Source organism: Sebastes umbrosus, chromosome 8, assembly GCF_015220745.1.
Source record: "Sebastes umbrosus isolate fSebUmb1 chromosome 8, fSebUmb1.pri, whole genome shotgun sequence".
NCBI classification, from domain to species: domain Eukaryota; kingdom Metazoa; phylum Chordata; class Actinopteri; order Perciformes; family Sebastidae; genus Sebastes; species Sebastes umbrosus.
In genome coordinates this window covers 21,566,564-21,589,720 of record NC_051276.1, presented here as the reverse complement: position 1 = coordinate 21,589,720, position 23,157 = coordinate 21,566,564, and the positions used below count along the sequence as shown (strand labels likewise).

Sequence of the window (23,157 nt, the reverse complement as noted above, 5' to 3'; positions counted from 1 at the left end):
GATGCGATTAGACTCACTCTGCTTCACTTTATTGATCTCAGGTGACTGGAAAAGTCTGTTCAGTCAGATGGGCCTGTCACAGCCGAGCCAACAGCGTGAAGACGAAGTCTCCTGAAGGGTGCCAACACGCACACAAACACACATTGTAAGAGTGACATGAGCAGCTTTGTGTTTGACTCACACACTGCACCACAGGGTGTGGAAAGAGCTACATATGGTGAAACTTTACTTCAGAGTTATCTGTTCCCATTTAGATAATGGAGAATTTGACTTTCAATGCCAATGCAATCCAAGTTCAAACCTGAGCAGAGGTTGAGAAAGTGAGATGATGGATGAGTTGAATGTGGCTGTAAGAGTGTAAGAACTGGTCATTAATGTTAGATGAGAGTGAGCACTATGGTCCCAAGCATTATTTGCACAACAAGGCAAACATGAATCAAATCAGAGCTGAATTTACAAACCCCACAAATTCAGATTGCACCTGCAACAGAGAGCTAGATTAAAAGGCTTAAGTTCATGTGGTGTGAGAGCACAAGGAAAGTATAAGGAACCTCAAACCTCTTACTTCAGGCGATTATTTTAAATTGCCTGCACTTTGTCTTCCACTGTAGTAGAGTTATTGTGATCACCCTCTTATAACACACCCCACCTCCCCACCAACTGAGACTAGACTAGACCATACCAACTCTGACAGCATGGGAGGGGGGCTCGGCTGCAGCGTCGTGACAACCGCATCAATTTGGTCACATAAAACCAGCTGAATTAAAAGTGGAACCGGCCCGAGGCGCGTTTTGATTCATATATAACATCCCTCCAGGTTCTCCTGCTGTCCTCCAGTGATTTACAGGAGGTTTTTCTGGCTGCAGTCCCCCTCCTCGCATGTCTTCCACCGGTGAGCCAGTCAGCAGAGCAAGCTGAACAAAGCCATGGGAGAGAGAGAGAGGAGCTTCTGGGAAGAAATGTCTCTCACTGACTCTGTCGCCTGGACAACCGGGTAAGAGAGGAGGGGAGGGTGCACGAAAGAGAGAGAAAGGTACCGAGGAGCATAGAAGAAGAGGAAAACAACACATTATTAACTGCTGAGATTAGAAGATTCCTGTAGAGAGAGAGTGTGTGTGTGTGGGGGACTGGGAAGTGGATTTGTGTGTGTGTCATTCTCTTGTGGGGGTTCCCATGGTGTCTCTCTCTTGATGAGTTATTAACTATGACAATAAAGCAGTGAGTGAATTATTTCTTTTCTTCCACACCAGAGCATGGAGGAGGTGAAATCTCAGAGCACAAGTTCAGCACATTACAAGTGGACCCAGTAGGCCTGAATGCTCCACCTGTGATTCTCGACTCATCAGCCTCAGGTAAGACTCTCATCATTGTTGCAGGCATTTGCTTTGATAGGGATACTTTTGTTTTTTGCCTTTATTGAGTTATTGATGAAAATATTAATTACCCAAGGGGTTAAACTGTGCAATTATCTAGGAAAAAGCAAGAGAGAGTGAAGAAATGGATTAACAAATCAATTAAAGCTCATCCTATCTGCTTTGGAGTAAAAGCATTGTTCATCAGAGTGACTCTGAAGCAGATAAGTTTGGGAACTAGGCTTCATATATGTGTTGTTTTTATGCTGTTAGAAAAAGAAAACTACCACCACTGTAATGTGAGGCTTATTTACAACATTTTTATTCAGGAGAGTGTGAGAAAACGCATGGTACAGCCCCAGGATGCTTCACACAGCACACACACAATTCATCGAGAATACAATGAGGAAAAAATGAACACCGTTGTCAGGTGCAAATGGATCTCGGGAGTTTGACTTGAACCACCGTCTCCAGATTCACAGTGCGTAAAAAGGAATAGAAGACACATCCGTTATAAACCTACTGCTGAGCGCTCATGCATAGGGAACGTATTCATAGAGCACTCGTGGTGAAATCAGTGCCCCTTTAAATGAGGTGGTTTGCTTGCTGAGTTTACACCCGGCTGAATGTGTGTGTGTGTGTGTGTGTGGGGCAGCAGGCAGGCGTGTGATATCCATATTGGATGAGATGGAGAGGAGATAAGACTGAGGAGGGTGGGGTTATTTTTAGCTGCTGTCAATAATGAAGGTTACAAATCTCTCACCTTTTGTGGACAAGATGGAGACGTGGAGAAAAGGCAGAAAGATTGAGGGGATGAAAAGGGCAGGAGAGTCAGGGATGGAGAGCAAAAAAGGAGGGGGGGATGAGTGAGATGTTGAGAGATTATTATAGGTGAAGGGTTCAGGCTCACAGCATGCTGGGATTGCTCCGAGCTCCCACCTCAACTACAAGACACAATCCAGAGATGAAGTGGAGGGTAAAAACGCTGACACTTCAGCTTTTGCACGTTCTTGTGGGAGAAAAAAATACACCTAGTGTCGTGGAGTTCACCCTCCTTTTTTGCTCACAACTGGCTGAACATGACACACGAGACAAATTCAGCTCTGTGCTGCACAACGCAGTCCATCAAATATTGCTGTACAAGCAGGCAGGTACAGCACGACTACCTGGGCAGTGCTTGTTTAACACAATTCAATAAAAAAATGCTACACTGAAAGTTCAAAATTGAGTCTTGCGTGAGGGAAGGAAAGTCATTTTCAAGCGATTAGTACAAGATTTCATACCTCAAAAGCTGCAAATAGATGTTCACTTCAAGCCACTCAGTGCATTTATCCGTCTCAGTTTTTTGAGTCTAAGAAACACAGCCCCCCTAATATAGACTGAGCCATGAGGGAGATGGCGTTTATTCCAATAAATACAGAAAGCAGGATGCCAAATTGCATTCTATTTTTAATCCGCACCTGCGTCGTTTTCTACCCTTAATCTTTGCAGAAAGAAATAGCGGTGTTGAACAATTGTGTGAGCTTGTAAACACATTAGTCATAGCAGGCTCTGCGCTGCTCGCAGTGGTTTACAGCTGCACACCGCTCATAATTATTGCACATGAGGTGCAATGCTTTTGGACGTGAAGAAGCGTCAGACTCATCAGGAGGAGAGAAAATGATGTTTTCCCCGAGGCCGTGCTTCACTGTAGTTATCTTTCCTCCACTGTACCTGCGTGCTGTCTGTTGCAAGTCGCACACAGTAGAGGTTTAGCATACAGCACAGAGCTATAGGCACCAAGTCTGCACATCAGTCACTAATGAGTTCCTCAGACTGTCAGACTTTGACATCTGCACCACTAATCAGCCTGTTTTGATGTTGAAACAGACACTGAAATGGAGCCTGTAGTACTGTCATTTCGATTTTTTTTTTGCCATGAATATTAAACGCCAGAAAAGCACAATTTCTGAGGTGCTGGTCGTTTGTTTGAAGGGTGACGGCTGTGTGTGTGTGTGTGTGTGCGTCTGCAGTCATTCCCCGACCTTTTCTTTCCCCCTTTCCTCCATTCCAATTCTCTCATCATATTTCTGTGCTCGTCTGCGCGCCTCCTCTCATCTTCTGTTGATGAGAGCACCATCATCAAAACAAGCTGGAGAGGCAGAAATGATGAAATGTAACAGGATTACAATAATCGAATTACTCAAAGCTGTATTCCATTTCATTTACTCTAAACGCGCAATTACATCTCGCATATTTCATCAAGATTTTGTCACGTAATTGGTCATATTACTATGACAGAAACATGTTTGAAGAGGAAAACTGGCTTTCATTATGGCATTACAGAAAACAAAATAATTGGGCTCATGATGGGTGCAGATAACCAGTAATGATGCCACCATGTTGCAGTCTATAAATTGGAACAAATTGTTTTCCTTGTTATTTTAGACACAAAAGGCACTGTGAGCCATAACTAGCTGAAAATAATTAGATGATTTTGTTGAGACAGCATATTCCGTTTTCTGTTTTCACACTTTGAAACCAAACTTCCCAACACCATTAATGAATTTGTCCTCTAAAAGAACAGGACCACATTCACAGTGCGTGGGCAGATGCTGGTCTGTTGCTCTCCCATTAAAAGGTGCACTGGTGTCCTTGCCTGTGCAGTAAGATGACATGGTGATTAATAAAAGGATGTGTTCTGCAGATTTAAAAAAAAAAAATGGCACATTAATAGGCCTTTTCACAGAGTATTAGACGCAGTGGAGCTCATGGTTTTCAGCTCAACAGGCTTTCTTATCTCTTTCATGAAAGGAAAAATCCAGCATAAAACCGCATTAGCATATGTAAAATCCTGTGGACATTTGAGAACTCTCTCGCAGAAAGTGTAGAGCTAAGACCGTTAATGATGTGACCATGAAACCCATCCATGAGTTGTTCCATTATCAGTGAACCAGAGACTTTGTGGACACAGTGACTGCACAGAACATGAGGTGCAGCAGACAGGAGCAAATTTTCTTCTTTATCTCTACCATAAAATAAAGTTTGCTCAGGTGTAAGAGCAAAAAACACAAATCCCATAAATCAACAAGCTTCCAGTTTATTTTCAGCTCCGGGGTTTGTCTCTCATGAGTCTTTCTTCTCTGCTTTCTAACTCAAGGAGTCTTAATCATTTCTACAAATATCGACTACGTGGTGTAATTTGTAAATTCTTCTCTCTTTTTATGATGGATTTTTCACTTCAGCTACAGAGCCGAGTGCGGCTATCGTTTACACATAATCAAGATTCACTGTCTTACCTGGCTGACCTTAAAGCACTGCTCTAAAGAGAATAGATAAATTGCTGCAGTTAGCGGGCTCACTGCCACTTGAATGCAAACTGCAGTATCTTGTGTGTGGAGGAGTGGGAAAAAAGTGGCACCTATTGACACTGTTACTCAAAGGCTGCCCATCACAGGAGATAAACCCTTTCTTATTCCACAACTCTGTCTAATATCCCACTCACTCTTCTTGTCAGTAATTAGACAAGTGAGATGATTTAATTTGCTGCAGCGCAGACACAGCTAGTGTTGATGTGTAGAAAGCCACCAGCAGACTCTCTCTGGGTGATAATGGCTGACAGGGAGAAGAATTAAATCACAGCTTTTAGCCTGTCTAACCCCCAAGCTCTTGTGATCAGCATCTTAAAGCAGGGCTCAGCCAACCATTTTTATCTTATAAGGAAAAAAAGGTCTCCCCTCTTCAATTTTCTTTCATGTGAGCTGCCAGTGGAAGCTGTTTGTCGACAGCTGTGCGAGGACAGACTTAATTCTCACGTCCTTGCTTTGCTGCGTGCCACTTTTCGGAGTTTGTCCTTCATTTTGTCGGATGGTCATGTCAGCTGCTGGTACTTCAAACACCTATTTTGTGCTCCTGCCCGAAGAGAGAAAAGGGTGTTACTTTAAGTGAGCGATGATCAAGTGGTGTTATGTGTCCCTGACAGGTGCCAGCATGGATGTGGAGGATGAGCCGCTGCTTTTTCAGACCAGCTGGGGAGGGGAGGAAGAAGAGGAGGAGGAGGAGGAGGAAGAGGATGGAGTAGCACAAGCAGCAGGACAGAGCTGTCTCTCTGGGGAGGCTGGGATGTGTGGACTGTGGAGGGCGGTGGGGTGGGTGTACACACAGCCCTGGGCCAGTGGAGTGGTGTTAGGGGTAGTTGTCTCGCTACCGTGCGCCCTGTTTGCCTACATGCTACTCTACTGCCCTCCTCTGGACATAGACCTCTCCTACAGTGCCTTCGAGGTTCACAGTCACTTCTCTGCCGAGCGTTTCGACGCCCTCACCATAGCTGTGAAGACTCAGCTGGGGTCCTGGGACAGACGTAGGCGAGACTTGGATAACAGCGAGTCTGAGGCCCTGAGGGAGCTCCTGCTGGAGAGGCTGAGCAGACAGGGAGTTTTCAACAGGACAGATAATGAGGGCGCGAGGTCCTCCACTCCTCAAAACGACTCTTTACATGCAGGAGATGATCAGAAGACAGGAGAAGCAGACAGCAGAGATAAAAGGACAGCGCTTGATTTGGGTCAGGAGGAAATGGGTAAGCACAAGAACTTAACTCACAGAGCAGAGGAGGAAGAGGAGAGGTCACGGGATGGAAACTCCACTCTTCCGCTCATTAGGAGGCGCAGGTTCGCTCCCAATTACTACCTGCAGAGCCAGGCTCTGTGGAGGATCGAGCTGGTGTTTGTGGCTCAAGGTGAGGGCGATCGCAACATCTTCACCCCCGAACGCCTGCAGACGATTCACCGTGTGGAGCGCCTGCTCATGCAGCACCCGCAGTTTCATCAGTTCTGCTGGAAGCCTCTGGAGATGCTGAGGGATCTGCCACTGGGGCCGTCCTACTGCTCCCCACCCAGCTCACTCCTGTCTTACCTGTACCCCAGTGAGAGAGGAGGGAAGATCTACTATGATGGCATGGGCCCAGATCTAGCTGATATTCAAGGTGAGCCCACAGTGCAGAAAGTGCTTTAAGCTTTCAAGCATAAAGGAATACCTGTAATAGTCCTCCTAAAAAGTGCTGATTTGCCATGTATGTATTCCCAGGTTCTCTGAGTTTGGCCATCACCCACCCACAGTTCTACTGGTACGTGGATGAAAGTCTGTCCCCAGAGCATCTCTCCTCCTCCCTCTTACGCAGTGAGATCCACTTCGGAGCTCCTCTTCCTTCCTACTACTCCCTGCAGGACCGAGCTCACGAGCAAAGATCACGCTTCAAAAACTTTGTGGTGCAGTACGCAGACATCCTGGCCAAGCAATCTACCAGGTCGGGGCAAAATCACTGCAATATTGCCCATTCATTACAATACATAATCACTCCTTTCAGGGAGTTATTTTGCTGCATTATAATAACATTATTTACACATTGTTGTAAACATTTGAAATTGGATGCTATCTTGTATCTGCTCCTCTTGTCACAGCCAGGTGAAGGTGCTGTATGGGGGAACGGAGCTGTTCGATGATGAGGTGAGACACACCTTCCACAATGACATGATGCTGGCGGTCATCAGCGGAGCCTGCATTACTGTTCTCGTCTTCGTCCTTACCTCCTTTTCTGGTACAGTATGACCTGCACTTTATTGCAGTTGCATTGATGTGTACATATCTCAATTTTGTAGTCAGTTATTTCGTAGCTTATGAATGTTTTTTGAGCTCCTTGTTGTTTCATTGTCTCTCTGTAGTGTTTCTGACTTTCTTTGGACTCGCTAGCATTGGACTGAGCTGCCTGATGGCTCTTTTCCTGTACCACGTTGTCTTTGGCGTGAGGTACTTGGGCATTCTCAATGGAGTTGCAGCCTTTGTTATTATCGGTATTGGTAAGGGAAAAGAAATATTTTCATTAAAGGAATAGTTCGACATTTGGGGAAATAGGCTTGTTTTCTTGCCAAGAGTTAGGTGAGAAGATAGATACCACTCTCTTTGATGAGAGAGTATCTATCTTCTCACCTAACTCTCAGCAAAAAAGTAAATACATGTATTTTTTTTTTTTTTTTTTTTTTTTCCAAAATGTCAAACTATTCCTTTAAAGGTTGAAAAAAAATTTTTTTTTTTACAGTACATTTACCATAATATGTAATAAGGCAGCTCTTTTGTTCTCTCACTGCTGCTCAGGGGTGGATGATGTATTTGTGTTCATCAGCACCTTCAGACAGGCTTCTCATCTACGTCAGCCGCAGCAGCGAATGATCTACACAATTAAAACAGCCGGCCGAGCTACTTTCCTCACCTCCTTCACTACCGCAGCTGCCTATGCTGCTAACACCTTCTCTCAGGTAACCATAGAAGAGCAATCCATCCGTTAATAGGATCCGTACAGGGAGTATAAATGACTCCTCGGCTATGGATGAATAGAAGTGCCTCTCTCAGCAGACAGGCATTTTCATGCGATAAGCACAAATTAAATGTTTCAAGGTCCTTTTACACTGTGCTTTATTTAACTGACACTCAGATCCCGGCCGTGCATGACTTCGGCCTATTCATGGCCCTCATTGTCAGCTGCTGCTGGCTCTGCGTATCCGCCCTGATGCCCGCTGCCCTGTGTATCTGGACCGAGTGTGTGGAGCCTCAGGAACACGCCTGGTTGAATTGGTAAGGCATTGTTTCCTTACTTTTGTGTGAGAATTTTTTTATTTGTGCACGCTGTGCGACACCACAGGCGCGTTGTAATCCCTTCAGCTGTCTCTCTCCCTTAACTGCCTCCTCACTCTCAAGCTGGAAGCTGTTTTCGGGCCTGTCGGCGAGCCACAGCCCTTTGTCAGATGAGGATGACGATGTGGCACTTCTGTCAGTGGAGATGGAGCCAGGTGAGATTATCTCCCTCACATTGAGTGAATCATGGAGGGTGAGAATAGGAAAGGGAATCTAGGTTGTAAAATGCTGCTGTTCAGGCACTACTAAGCCCCCTGTCTTTGTCTCGGCCAGGCTCCTGCGACACAGACGGCGATGCGGCCATTCTTTCCCTGTCAGTGGAGACACCCCTGTCCCCTCCAGGGCAGCAGCATGTGGGTGTGGTGAGCACAAATCTCCGGTGGGTCCTAAAGCACTTAGTGGCAGAGCCAGCTGTGGAGCGAAGAAAAGCCGTTCTAGGTGAGATTTGATCAAAAATCTCTGAGAACTCACTTACTTGACACGGCAATTTATACTCAAGAAAACTTAAAAAGATCAGGGAGAACTTTCTATAGTTTGGTTTTCACAGATCTTGATCTATGATTTAGACATGAGAGTAACCTCCAGCCCATCTCTGTCCGGCCTGAGGGGATTTGGTCTGTCAGAGGAAGAGCAAGTGCCTATCATGAATCATGATCAGCTTCCCTCTTTTAAGGAGTGACTGTAATTGATCCTTGCCCCTGATCTGTCTCTCAGCTGCTCTATCTACTCCATCAGACCCTCCTCTCTGCCATCATTTATCATTTTCTTCCTGTCGGCCCAGGCGTCTTCCTCCTCGTCCTGCTCTTATCTGCCGGGTGCTGCTGTCTCCTGAGGCCGGCGACTCACGCCCCACTTCTTTTCCGCCGGGACACAAACCTCCAGACTCTGCTGGCTCTGAGGAGCAACCTCAGCGGTCAAGGCATCTCCTGCCCCATGTGCTCAGGTGAGACTATGGCAGTGATAAAAACACACTCACCAGTTAAAGGGTAACTTATTGGTATTTTTCAACCCCTATTTTCACATGTTTTTGTGTCTAAGTGACTAATGGGGACAACAATTTTTGAAATTGGTCCAGTATTGAGGGAAAACGCTGTAACCAGCAGCAGCGAAATGAGCTGCGAGGGCAAATGAGCAACGTAACGTTACGTTCACTAAAAGTGCTTGTTTTTTCCACTAACAAACTAATGTCTGACAACATTATGGAAAGGACCCTACAGAAAAATAAAACGTTTTCTTACCTTTCTCTTGATCCAGTCTGTTATTGTGTCCAAGTAGAAGACTCTTTGTGAAATCTGAATATCCGTGTACTCAAATACATACGGGAGGCCATCAAATTTAAAGACCTCATCCACGTTGTGGAAATCATCTATATATTCAGCCATGACATTGAAAATCGATTATTATATAACGCTAATATACACTTTCTGTACTCCAACACAACAAACTTTGACCGGCTGGCACTCGCATTTCCACCACACCATGGATGTATTCCACTATTCCACCGCTGTCTTCCGGCAACATGTCACCTCACCAGATTTCAGAACGAGACGTCTTCTTGAGTGAGACTCTTTCCATAATATTGTCAGACACTTAATAATAACAATCAGAGCCTGTCATGGCAAAAACAAGCACATTTAGTGAACATAAATGACAGTGCCAGCTTGCCCCAATAGCACCATATTGCAGCCCGTGAGCAGCTGCCGGTTACAGCGTTGTCCCTCAACACTGAACCACTTTAAGAAACTGTTGTCCCCATTAGTCAGTTAGACACAAAAACATGGGAAAATAGGGTCCAGGTTGAAAAAATACCAAAGTTACCCTTTAACTTCACAGATCCAAAACAGATGTCTGATTTGCATGTTGTGTCCTGCAGGTGTGTTCATGGAAAAGCCCCATCCTTTGTACACCCACACTTCCTCATCAGCATTTAAGTTCTCTACACATCAGCAGACCCCGAGCACAGCAACATCCACTGCTCCTCGGAGCTCAGTGAAACCAAATTCAAGCACCAACCAAACAGGTAAAACACTCAGCTCATAATAATCCTCTTCATCCTCATTTAAAACCTCTCCCATCATTTTTAAAATATTGTACTTTTTGCTGTTGTTTTAGGCTCTTTACCTACAGTCTACATATCAAAGTTGGACCTTGGAGCCTCTGTGTCCCTTTACCGCTTCTCCCTCAACACCAGCACTCCCTCCCCATGGAAAATGTGCAGCACAGAGCATGAAGAGGTGTCATCATTTCAGGTTAGAGAGCAAATAAAAGTAATAGCAGCCAGTAATATAATTAGTTGTACGGTTATGTAACCCAACTGCGATATGAGCTGCTAAAGCGGCTTATAACTAATCTTGTTTTATCTGAATAGGCTTATAATCAGCCCCGCGGCAATTACACCACCAGAATGACAGTGTGTGTTTCCCATGTGTACCGCCCGTACCCCAGCTGGATGATCACATCCACCTCGTGTGAACCCCGTCATGGCTGGACGCCAGAGTTTTCCTTTTATGTAGCGTTGTCTCAGCAGCAGCACAGCAGGTGAAAACACAAATGGAAGAAAAATCATAGCATAAGTTTGATGGCCTGTCATGTCATTTTAGTGGACAATCTGTCATTTCAGCTCTGCTTTCTCCTCTTAGGAGACTGTGCTTTGCCCAGCGCCGCCTGAGACCTCATCCCAGCCGCGTGTGTGTCAACCCGCCTGGCTGCGGCATCAGTTCTGGGCCTGATGGACCCACACAAGGGACCTTTTATATTCCTCTTCCCAGTGGTGAGCGAGAAAACATCATTACCATGAAGATGGTTTGTTATCCCATCAAGAAAACTGAATGTGTGACACTGCTGAAATGTCTTCTTTTATGTCATTCATTCTCATGTTGAGTCTTAAAAATAGAGAAAATGCAGTGATATAACACTATAGCTTCTTAAAGTGACACTAGCTGAACCCACTGGAAGATTTTTTCCACAGTACTCTAGTTGTACAGATATTTTTACACAGTATAAATAAATGCCTGCTGAGAGATTTTCCTCTGGTTCTATTTTCAAAGATCCCTCTTCTGCTGCCAAAACAAAATCATCCAAAACGTCTGGCTTCAACCCATGCAGTGGCGGCGCATGTGGCCACCCAGCGGTGCGACCTCTGGTCGACACTGGGGCGATGGTTTTTGTTGTGTTTGGCATCCTGGGAGTCAACCGAACCGAACAGAGGGACAACCACGTCATTGGAGATATGGTGAGGGTCACACCTGTGTCAGTGTATCTTAATAATCAACAGAAATAAAGCATAGCCAGATTTTAATTATATTATCATTTGGTTGATGTGGTGTTTAATTCTCTCCAAAGGGCAGCATTATATTGGACCCAGACTTTGATGTTTTCCAGGAAATGGGGCGTCTTTGCAAAATTTGTAAAGCTATTAGTGCAAACACACAACTTGTGAAGCCAGGAGGAGCGCAGTGTTTGCCTTCAGGTAACTCCCAAACACAATTCAGAGTGAAGTCTTTTATTTGACCATAAAATATCATTAAAACCTTATAGAGCTGAAATGGTCTGTTGATTAATTGATTAGTTAATTTATCAACAAAAAAAATTAATGATCGATTCGATCGTTAAAGACATTTTTTTAAGCAAAAGTGCCAAATGTGAATATTTGCTGATTTTGTTATTGCTCTTTAATAGCAAATAGAATATTTTGGGTTTTTGGACTGTACTGAAGATGTTAACTTGGGGTTTGGGAAATTATAATGGATGTTTTTCATTATTTTCTTACATTTTATAAAAACAAATAATGCATCAGTCAATGGAGGAATGATAAGATGAAAATAATCAGTAGTTGCAGCCCTAAATTCTTAATTTAGACACAATGTAATATAAAGTGCTTAACAACTAAATTTCAATGTCCCTTCTTCGGTTCCCTTCAGGTAATAAACTGTCTTCTATTCTGCCTCTGCTCCATACTGAGTGTCACTCTCTCCCTGAGCCCAACCTGCTACCGGGACAGCTCTCCCACGGTGCAGTGGGAATGCACGGAGGCAAGGTCCGCTGGCTGTCCATGGCCTTTGAGTCTGTAAGTCCCTTCATCTCTCAGCTTTTCATGTTCCTGCATCACAGAGCAGCACATTTCCAGTTCACTTTCAGCTGGTGCCATCACGCGTAACGCTCTGCCTCTGCTCTCCCAAGACCACATACAAGGGCAAATCCTCCTTTCAGACCTATTCCGACTTCCTTCAGTGGGAGAACTTCATCCAGGAGCAGCTCGCCTCCCTCCCGCAGACCTCCGCCCTGCAACGGGGTTTCCAGACCTGCGAGCACTGGAAGCAGATTTTCATGGAAATCATAGGCGAGTGAGAGGTGGCACTGCATGTCAAAGAGATGTAGGTTTTTTTTTCTGCAAACTGAAGAGGATGCAGCATGTAAAAATCTGATAATATAGTGCTCTCTGGTCTATTTGTAGGTGTGGAGAGTGCCCTCTGGAGTCTGCTGCTGTCTCTGGCCATCTGTGTGGCAGCTGTGTCCGTGTTTACTGCACATCTCCTGCTGCTGCTCCCAGTACTCATAACCATTCTAGGTAATAGATGAAAAGTTGTATATTCAGGTTTGGAAGTGACTTGTTATTAAAGAGGACCTATTATGCTTATTTTCAGGTTCATACTTGCATTTCGGGATTCTATGAGAACATGTTTATGTGCTTTAGTGTTGAAAAACGCTTCACTTTTCTAATACCGGCTGTGCTGCAGCACCTCGTTTCACCCTCTGTCTGAAAAGCTCTGTTTGAGCTCCTGCCCCCCCATCCCTAAAAGCCCAGTCTGTTCTGATTGGTTAGCTGTTGTGATTGGCCAACCAAACCAAACTCTCCGCTCTAACTAGCTTTGTTTGATGGCGTGCCAGACTAGCCGCTAGGCAGGTATTATGCAAATGTGTTACTTGATGACATCACCATGTTACAGAAGAAAAGGCGGGACTTTAAGCAAGGTGTTTCAGGCTTTTCAGGAGCAGAGTTTCAGTGGGGGAGAGTAACTCCCTTTGGCATGGACTTTGGGCTTTGTAACTTTGCAGACCTTTTACATGTTTAAAAAAAACTATATAACACACTAAAGGAAAGGGGAAAAGCACAAAAGCATAATAGGTCCTCTTTAAAATGGAATATTCAGGCATGGGTCGGGATCATGTGTGTAATTCTGAGTTTTTGGCCTTCAATAGGAGTGATCTGTCTGGTGGTGGCGATCATGTATTGGCTGGGCTGGGAGATGGGAGCAGTGGAGGCGATTTCTCTGTCCATACTTGTGGGATCTTCAGTGGATTACTGTCTGCACCTGGTGGAGGGATACCTGCTGGCTGGGGAGGCCATGTCCTCTATGACTGATCATGACTCGGTATGGGAGTGTAAATTTGTCTTCAGTTTACACACTTGCAAAAACAAGCTAATGACTAAGATCTTTGGATTTAATAAGGCGAGGAGCGCCCTGAAGGCTCATGAATAAAGAGGAGCCGCTCCACCTATTAATCTGTGTTTTGTTTGCAGGAACATAGGGCCGAGAGGCAGAGGCGGACCCTGGAGGCAGTGAATCATGTGGGTGTTGCCATAGTGTCCAGCGCCGTCACCACGGTGATCTCCACGGTCCCTCTCTTCTTCTGCGTCATTGTGCCTTTCGCCAAGTTTGGCCAGATTGTGGCCATTAACACCGCTGTCTCCATTTTCTTCACCCTGACCGTGACTGTGGCCATGCTGGCGTGCATGGCCCCCGCCCGCTTCAGCAGACCCCCCGGCGCTGTGCTGAAGGCCAGCCTAGCCGTGATGGCGGCGGCAGCCTTGGGAGCGGCTCTGTGCTGGGTGGGAGGACAGCTGGGAGCGTTGGCCTGGCAATCAATCAGCACGTAAACAACAACTGTCCGCCAACTCACACTGATGTCAGGCAGGGGAGTTCTTCTGTATGCAAAACTACGAGAACTGTAAACACTCTATTTTCTCCTCCATGTTCGGGAGGAATATCAGATCAGTTAATGATCTTGTTCTTTACAGCACAAAGATGTCAGAATCTATTCCTTAATTAGAAGCTTTTTGTCATCTCAAAATACATATTTTTTCACTTTTATTGTGGATCAGTGGATTGTAAGCTTATGTTTATGACTATGTGACTCACAGTAGTAGGTTGACCTTTCTAGGTTGACATGATGATTCAGCTGAGGTATGTGTTTGAGCCGATATCGCCTTCAGCGTAGAGGTGGTGAAGCTATCGTTGGGAAACACCGGCTGAGTCACAGTTTTCATCAGCGTAACTCATTGCCACTGACTGTACTGTGACCTGCTGTTGTGAAGGCGCCGCGCTCCTACGTCCGTGACGGTTAGTGTTAGTGGTTCACATGATTCATGGACATCTTGTGAAACACCACTTTTTTTTTTAAAATCGTTTTCTTAGTTGTGCAATGAATGTGTCCACAGCCACATTTGCAACAAATGTTATGATGTCCTGATGTGGCTGGATTAAAAGTTGTCAAGTTTATACCGTGCACAGTTTTGTTAAGTGTAATGTGTGATGTAAATGTTTCAGTATGCTGCTCTCACACTTTCTCAACTGAACTTTTGATGCTGCCAGCACACACTTGTTCTGAAGAGTTGTGACTTACCACAAGATATCCTCTTTTCTGACTCTTTCACATGTTTATATCTTGGAACTCATACTGCTTCAATGTCTCTATTTTTGTCATCAGCGCCAACTGAAAGAGACCTCTTGTCAGCTCCTCAGGTGTAGCCTCTGCACGTCCTCCGCTGCACTTGTAGTCACTCACTGTAACCAACTCTGCTCCCTTCTCTGTTCTCACACAGTTTAGAGCACCACTCTAACACCCATCGACGCCGGCTCCGGTCTGCCCCACAGTAAAGGTGAGGGCCATTTGTCAAGCCACATAACACAATAATGGTTAGGGAGAGGGACTGACTCGATTGTGGCATGAGCAGTACATTTCTGTTTTGTGTGTGTGTTACTTGTGAATGTCAAATAAAACAGGTGCAGAAAGCCCGGGGTCTTTTCCTTTGTGAAAGCTTAGCACGGTTTTCTTCTGCATTGTTACGTAACGGAGAAGCAGAGCAGGATGAAGACCTGTCACGGTTTGCCTTTAGTCACATCGTTACTGAGAGAGCTACAGTAGGCAGCGTCACATCTCCAGTTGGCCGTCGTTAATTATTCATGTGAAACGGCTCCGATTTTACATCGGATTGCAATGCATGAATATTTCATGTGGGTCATTAAACAAAAGGACGACCGTTCTACACATGATAGCATTCCTGCTGATTGTGGTGGAAACAGAACAGAACAAATATTTTGAGTAAAAGCAGTAAAATATTGGCTTTGACTTTTATTCCGGAGAGTCCTCTGTCTGTGTTATTTTACGGAAGCATGCAGCATCACATTTATTGCGTTGCTGAAGAAAAAGAAAACAGTTTGTTGCCAATTTAGAGTACATTTCCACTGCCTGTGGAGGAACATTCAATAGAGTTTGAATGCCGGTGGTCTATTTACATTTGTTTAAATGTGGAGCACTTCTTGTATGGAGATCACATTTTCTAGCAAATAAAAAGTATGTGCAGCTGGTGTATAAAGAAATAATATTACTTTGAAAGGGTAAGGTGATATGTTTCCCGATCTAGAAATACTGAAATACAGTCTGCCTTTACTGGAGCAAAGACGCTACATTCCTTTCAACCGTTGCATGATAGTCTCTACGTAAGCAGTTTTGAGTACTAGATATTTATATTTCGGTCTGTCTCTCTATGGACAGATTTTTTCAGCGCGATAGGGTCGCAACTGTGCAACATGCAGTCTAGATCAGTGTAGGTGAGATCAAAATGAAAGTTCGAAGATGGCCGCAGTCCGAGAATGAAATACTATACTATGACATTTTTTACAATATACTATGGTATAACTCTTTTATGACAAAAGTCATAGTATATGCTATGGCTTTTTTATGACTTTTTTTACATGCTATATTATGACTTTTTTTTTTTTGTTTACTTTTTTGGACATACTATGACTTTTAGTGATGTTTTTCAATATACTACGACATTTTTAAAAACTTTTTTGGACATACCATACTATGACGTTTTTTGATATACTATACTATGACTTTTTGTGATTTCTTTTCAACATTCTATACTATGACTTTTTTCTACAACATACTATAATATGACTTTTAAGACATACTATGACGTTTTATGACAGTGTACTATGACATTTTTCAAGATACTATACTATGGCTTTTTGAAACATTTTTTGACATGACGTTCTTATAACCTTTTCAACATACAATGACTTTTTCATGACTTTTTCAACATACTATATACTATGATGTTTTATCCCTTTTTTGACATACTACACTATTTCTGTTTTGTGACTTTTTTCAACATACTATATTATGACTTTCTGTGGCTTTTACGACTTACTATACTATGGCTTTTCCATGCCATTTTCCGACATGCGTTTTTTTTGACATACTGTACTTGTGAGGAAGCTGGAAAGCATCCCCCTTACTACGGTGGAAAAAGACACTCACATGCCCTTTGACTGTGTAAAGATTGACAAAGCAGATGAATGCAGGAAGTTGCTATGTTGTGCTTTTATTTTGGGGAACTCCTCTAATCTCTCTCTCTTTGAGGTCTACTTCCAGGGGCCTGTTCTGGAGCCTTAGAACTCCAGCTGATGTCAATTACCTTGTAAGGCCGAACTTAGTAGCCAGGGAAGAGAGGAGAGTGGATAGAGGCTTCTTTGGTAAATTGTCTTTTGTTTGGTAATTCTTCTGTTTATTTTGCAGTTAATTTAATCTATATTCTGAAATATTCATTTGTATTTTGTTTGTGAAATTATAAGTGAGGTTAAATTGTAAATATATTACTATAATATATTGTGGGAGTGTTTGTGCCCTTCACTGTGTGCTGATAGAGACCACAGGCATACAGTTTATGCCAGGTGGGAAAGCAGTGTAGTGTCAGAGAGGGCGTCAGGTTGAGGGTCACTTCAACCACTGAAATCTGCTGCACCTCTGATATTGTTTTGTTGTCCATCTGTCTGCTTCCTGTTGGTGAGAAGGCTTTTTTGTAATTTGCGTATAATCACCAGTTAATATCAATGCTCTGGAAAAGTCCCTGTTTGACTGTTGCTGCTCTTTTCTCTATCCCGGTTTAAACATCAGTCCTGCTGGCTGTTGTCCTATACTATGATTTTTTTAATTACTATTTTTGATCTACAATTTTTGATGATTTTTTTTTGACATAATGTACTATGACTTTTTTCAACAAATTATATTGTACTATGACTTTTTTCAACATATCAACTATAGTAAATGGTAATTGGGCTTGCATTTAAATCACACCTTTCTACTATTCTGTGAACTTTTCACACACGGAAAAAAAGTTACGGTATATGTCGACAAATTTCATGAAAAAAAGTCATAGTATAGTATGTCGAAAATGTTCATGAAAAAAGTCATGAAAAAACATCATAGTATAGCATGTCAAAAATTACATGAAAAAAGTCATAGTATGGCATGTCGAAAAATTACATGAAAAAATCATAGTATAGCATGTCAAAAATTACATGAAAAAAGTCATGATATAGTATGTCGAAAAATTTCATGAACAAAAGTCATAGTAAAGTATGTTGAAAATTTTCATTAAAAAAAAGTCATAGTATACTATGTCGAAAATGTTCATGAAAAAAAGTCAAAGCATAGTATGTTGAAAAATTACATGAAAAAAGTCCTAGTATAGTATATCGAAAAATTTCATGAAAAAAAGTCATAGTATAGCATGTCGAAAATTTCATGAAAAAAAGTCATAGTATAGCATGTCGAAAATTTCATGAAAAAAAGTCATAGTATAGTATGTCGAAAATTTCATGAAAAAAGTTATAGTATAGCATGTCGAAAGATTTCATGAAAATAAATCATAGTATAGCATGTCAAAAATTACATGAAAAAAAGACAGTATAGTATTTCAAAAAATTTCATGAAAAAAGTCATAATATAGTATGTTGAAAAATTACATGAAAAAAAGTCATAGTATAGTATGTCGAAATATTTCATGAAAAAAGTCATAGTATAGCATGTCGAAAAATTACATGAAAAAATCATAGTATAGCATGTCAAAAATTACATGAAAAAAGTCATGATATAGTATGTCGAAAATGTTCATGAAAAAAAGTCAAAGCATAGTATGTTGAAAAATTACATGAAAAAAGTCCTAGTATAGTATATCGAAAAATTTCATGAAAAAAAGTCATGATATAGTATGTCGAAATATTTCATGAAAAAAGTTATAGTATAGCATGTCGAAAAATTACATGAAAAAATCATAGTATAGCATGTCAAAAATTACATGAAAAAAGTCATGATATAGTATGTCGAAAAATTTCATGAAAAAAAGTTATAGTATAGCATGTCGAAAATTTCATGAAAAAAAGTCATATAATATGTCGAAATATTTCATGAAAAAAGTTATAGTATAGCATGTCGAAAAATTACATGAAAAAATCATAGTATAGCATGTCAAAAATTACATGAAAAAAGTCATGATATAGTATGTCGAAAAATTTCATGAACAAAAGTCATAGTAAAGTATGTTGAAAATTTTCATTAAAAAAAGTCATAGTATACTATGTCGAAAATGTTCATGAAAAAAAGTCAAAGCATAGTATGTTGAAAAATTACATGAAAAAAGTCCTAGTATAGTATATCGAAAAATTTCATGAAAAAAAGTCATAGTATAGCATGTCGAAAATTTCATGAAAAAAAGTCATATAGTATGTCGAAAATTTCATGAAAAAAGTCATAGTATAGCATGTCGAAAAATTACATGAAAAAATCATAGTATAGCATGTCAAAAATTACATGAAAAAAGTCATGATATAGTATGTCGAAAAATTTCATGAACAAAAGTCATAGTAAAGTATGTTGAAAATTTTCATTAAAAAAAAGTCATAGTATACTATGTCGAAAATTTCATGAAAAAAAGTCATAGTATAGCATGTCGAAAATTTCATGAAAAAAAGTCATATAGTATGTCGAAAAATTTCATGAAAAAAAGTCATAGTATAGCATGTCGAAAATTTCATGAAAAAAAGTCATATAGTATGTCGAAAAATTTCATGAAAAAAAGTCATATAGTATGTCGAAAAATTTCATGAAAAGTCATGATATAGTATGTTGAAAAATTACATGAAAAAAAGTCATAGTATAGTATATCGAAAAATTTCATGAAAAGTCATGATATAGTATGTTGAAAAATTACATGAAAAAAAGTCATAGTATAGTATATCGAAAAATTTCATGAAAAAAAGTCATGATATAGTATGTCGAAATATTTCATGAAAAAAGTTATAGTATAGCATGTCGAAAGATTTCATGAAAATAAATCATAGTATAGCATGTCAAAAATTACATGAAAAAAAGACAGTATAATATTTCAAAAAATTTCATGAAAAAAGTCATAGTCGAAGTCATAGTATAGTCATAGTATAGCATGTCGAAAAATGTTCATGAAAAAAAGTCATGGTATAGCATGTCGAAAAAATAATAAAAGTCATAGTACAGTATGTCGAGAAATAAAAAAAGTCAGTGTAGTATGTTGAAAATGAAAGTCATAGTATAGTATGTTGAAAAAATAAAAAGGTCATAGTATAGTATGTCGAAAAAAGTTGAGGTCGGGGGACAGTGCCTGTGCAATGGTAAACCATGGAGGTGGTTCACATTTTTAAAAAGGGGGACCGGAGGGTGTGCTTCAATTATCGGGGTATCACACTGCTCAGCCTTCCCGGGGAAGTTTATTTTAGGGTACTGGAATGAAGGTTCCAACCGATTGTCGAACCTTGGATACAGGAGGAACAACGCGGATTTCGTCCTGGCCGTGGAACAGTGGACCAGCTCTTTACCCTTGTGGAGCTGCTGGAGGGGGCATGGGATTTTGCCCATCCAGTCTACATGTGTTTTGTGGACTTGGGAAGGCTTATGACAGGAGTCCTGTGGGGGCGTACTGCGGGAATATGGGGTACCGGGGTCGCTGTTACGAGCCATCCGGTCCTTGTATAACCAAATTGAGAGCTGTGTACGTATACTCGGCACAAAGTCAAACATGTTTCCAGCGGGTGTTGGCATCCGCCAGTGTTGTCCCTTGTCGTCGATCCTGTTTGTGATTTTCATGGACAGGATCTCAAGGCGCAGCCGGTGGGAGGAGAGTGTCCGGTTTCGGGCCCCTTTGAATTGCGTCTCTGCTCTTTGCAGATGATGTGGTTCTTTTGACTTCATCAGACTGTGACCTTCAGCACAAACTGGGGTGGTTTGCAGCCGAGTGTGAAGCGGTCGGGATGAGAGTCAGTACCTCAAAATCTGAGGCCATGGTGCTCTGCCGGAAAACGGTGAATTGCGCCCTCCGGGTTGGGAGTGAGTCTTTGACCCAAGCGTAGGAGTTCAAGTATCTTGGGGTCTTGTTCACAAGTGAGGGAAAAAATGGAGAGGGAGATGGACAGGCGGTTTGGTTGCAGTTATGCGGGTGCCGTATCGGACCATTGGGGTGAAGAGAAAGCTGAGCCGGAAGGCAAAGCTCTCGATTTACCAGTCCATCTACGTTCAAACCTTCACCTATGGTCATGAGCTTTAGGTAGTGACCGAGAGAATGAGATCACGGACACAAGTGGCCAAAATTAGTTTTCTTTGGAGGGTGGCTGGGCTCAGCCTTAGAGATAGAGTGAGGAGCTCAGACATCCGGAGGGAGCTCGTAGAGCCGCTGCTCCTTTGCGTCAAGGGGCCAGCTGAGATGGTTCGGGCATCTGATCAGGACGCCTCCCTTTGGAGGTTTTCCGGGTACATCCAACTAGTAAGAGGCCCCCAGGTAGACCCAGAACATGCTGGAGAGATTATATATCTCGTCTGACCTGGGAACGCCTTGAAGTCCCCCAGGAAGAGCTGGAAAACGTCGCTGGGGAGAGGGACGTCTGGAATTCCCTGCTAAGCCTGCTGCCCCCACAACCCAGCCCTGGATAACCGAAAGGAAATGGATGGATGGATGGAGTATATCATAAAAAGTTATAAAAAGTCATAGTATAGTATGCCATATAAAGAGTAAAAAAAGTCATAGTATAGTATGTCGTAAAAAAAAGTAATAATATCCCATGTCATAAAGAGCATCATAGTTAAGTATGTCAAAGAAGTCACAATATAATATCCTAAACTCATAGCAATGTTATAGTATAATATGTTATCTAAATGGTATAGAGTATGTAATATAAAACGAAAATAGTAAAAAGTATAGTATGTCATATAATGGTCATGAAAAAGTCATAGTATAGTAGGTCTTAAAAAAGGGATAGCTTATCATGCCATAAAAAGTCATAGTATAGTATGTTCTTAAAAAATGCCATAGCATAGTACATCATAAAAAAGTCATATAGTATGTCATGACCAGAATTACCGCCTTGAGTCCAAGTGGATGTCCGTGCCAGATGTAATACAATTACCTCCTGGCGTAAATGAGATATCACTTTTAAGAAAATGGGATAGATGTGAGGTCACAGTGACCCTGACCTTTGACCATCAAAATTTGACCAGCCAAATTTGAAGAAATTCGCTCAAGGTGTTCCGGGGGGACAGACGGACAACCCGAACACAACGCCTCCAGTACGTCATAAAAAAAAGTCATAGTATAGTATGTCATAACAAAGCCAAAGTGTAGTATGTCATATAAAAAGTAATATAGTATGTCGTCTAAAAAGTCCCAAAAAGTAATTGTAAATGTCATAAAAAATCATAGTATAATATGTCATATAGAGTCAAAGTACAGTATGTCTTTAAAAAGTATGTTTTCACTTTTCATGACATACTATTTTATGACGCATTATACTATGACTTTTTATATGACATACAATACTATGAATTTTTAATGATATACTATGACTTTTTTATGATATACTATATACTGTACTATGGCATTTTATGACATACTATACTATGTCTTTTTTTACATATTCGACTACACCGCCACTGAGAGTGCACGCAGGCAGGCAGGTAGGTAGGCAAGGAGGGTGAAACGATGAGATGTCACGCTTCATCAACGTGTCATATATTTGGGGTACAACACATGCGCATTAAAATCTGGTCTGAACTCCACACCTCTAGTTACACTGTGCATACCCAATACCCCAAGACTCGTGTCCCAGCCTCTTTCAATAGGCCTTGTACGTAGGTAGACAGACAGACAGGCAGGCAGTCAGGCCATTCAATCATGTCATGAATGAAATGATTGGACAGGCCTATTACAGTCCTGCAACAGTCACAGATAGCGGATTTTTTTCCTTTTTTTGTCAGCGTATTTGATTTGATTGCTATCGGGATGTAATGAGAATTTCAACAAATATAACCAAAAATGTATTTGAACAACACTACCAACCCTACCTTTAAGGAACATCAGATTACGCAAATCCAGAACTGAATCTAAACGATAACCATCTGCTAAAAAATGGACAAATGTGAAATACCATCATCAAAAGAAAACAAATTCATGTTCAAAGGTAATGTACTTGCACCTTTCAGGAATCTTTATAATTCATTCATGAACGTAAAATGTGCCTTCACCCTTTTAGAGTGTGTTATATCCACATTTATTACACGGCTGTGTTGAATACTCGATTCTGATTGGTCAATCACGGCATTCTGCGGTCTGTAATTTCTTTATAGCAGACCGTTGCTATGGGTGCAGTTCTGATGTCGGACTCTGGTGGACCGTTTTTGTGTCAAATTATTGATTTCCTAAGTAAGTAGCCGTATAATAAGCGGGATAATGTACAGCTAGCGGGTCATTGTTGTGAAAGAATCCCCTTCAGGGCGCTCCACATCGGGATGCGACATCGCCCTGTCGGAGATTCTTTCACAATAATGACCGGCTCGCTGTACATTATCCCTTACGTATTTTGCAGCAGTTTTTGTTGGGTAAAGTAGAGTTAGGGCCAATTTCAGTCGTGCCAGTCTGGCCGTTTTCTGTGCAACTACACTGCTCCTTGCGTTGTTGTATTTACATAAAAGCACAACAGAATGGTAATGGAATAATGATTGCGGGAGAGTGAAGTTACATGCAGGGGAATGTAAATTTAGCAAGGCGGAAAAT

At 41.8% G+C, this 23,157-nt stretch overlaps 1 protein-coding gene across 2 annotated transcripts; it reads left to right on the top strand.

Annotated features, from left to right (window-relative positions):
• The first annotated feature begins 690 nt into the window (after window positions 1–690).
• On the top strand, window positions 691–15,028 carry disp3 (dispatched RND transporter family member 3). 2 transcript variants are annotated; one of them, XM_037778441.1, is made up of 22 exons: window positions 691–994; window positions 1,251–1,352; window positions 5,314–6,312; window positions 6,414–6,633; window positions 6,788–6,924; window positions 7,049–7,183; window positions 7,479–7,639; window positions 7,816–7,955; window positions 8,079–8,170; window positions 8,289–8,453; window positions 8,797–8,958; window positions 9,889–10,035; window positions 10,128–10,264; window positions 10,384–10,553; window positions 10,655–10,785; window positions 11,063–11,247; window positions 11,358–11,484; window positions 11,936–12,081; window positions 12,195–12,354; window positions 12,469–12,582; window positions 13,215–13,387; window positions 13,537–15,028. In XM_037778441.1, exons 3-22 carry the CDS (start codon window positions 5,322–5,324, stop codon window positions 13,891–13,893), a joined length of 4,050 nt encoding a protein of 1,349 aa, XP_037634369.1. In that variant the 5' UTR covers window positions 691–994; window positions 1,251–1,352; window positions 5,314–5,321; the 3' UTR covers window positions 13,894–15,028. The 2 variants fall into 2 exon arrangements, with proteins under 2 accessions (XP_037634369.1, XP_037634370.1); XM_037778442.1 differs by lacking the exon at window positions 691–994 and having other exon boundaries at window positions 1,017–1,352.
• Window positions 15,029–23,157: the final 8,129 nt, after the last annotated feature.

Excerpts from the sequence above, each read along its gene's own strand:
- disp3 (XM_037778441.1), top strand. The coding sequence starts at position 5,322 with ATGGATGTGGAGGATGAGCCGCTGCTTTTTCAGACCAGCTGGGGAGGG. Across the intron at positions 8,171-8,288 it reads GTCAGTGGAGATGGAGCCAG|GCTCCTGCGACACAGACGGC; the intron begins GTGAGATTATCT and ends TGTCTCGGCCAG. Across the intron at positions 11,248-11,357 it reads ACCACGTCATTGGAGATATG|GGCAGCATTATATTGGACCC; the intron begins GTGAGGGTCACA and ends TTCTCTCCAAAG.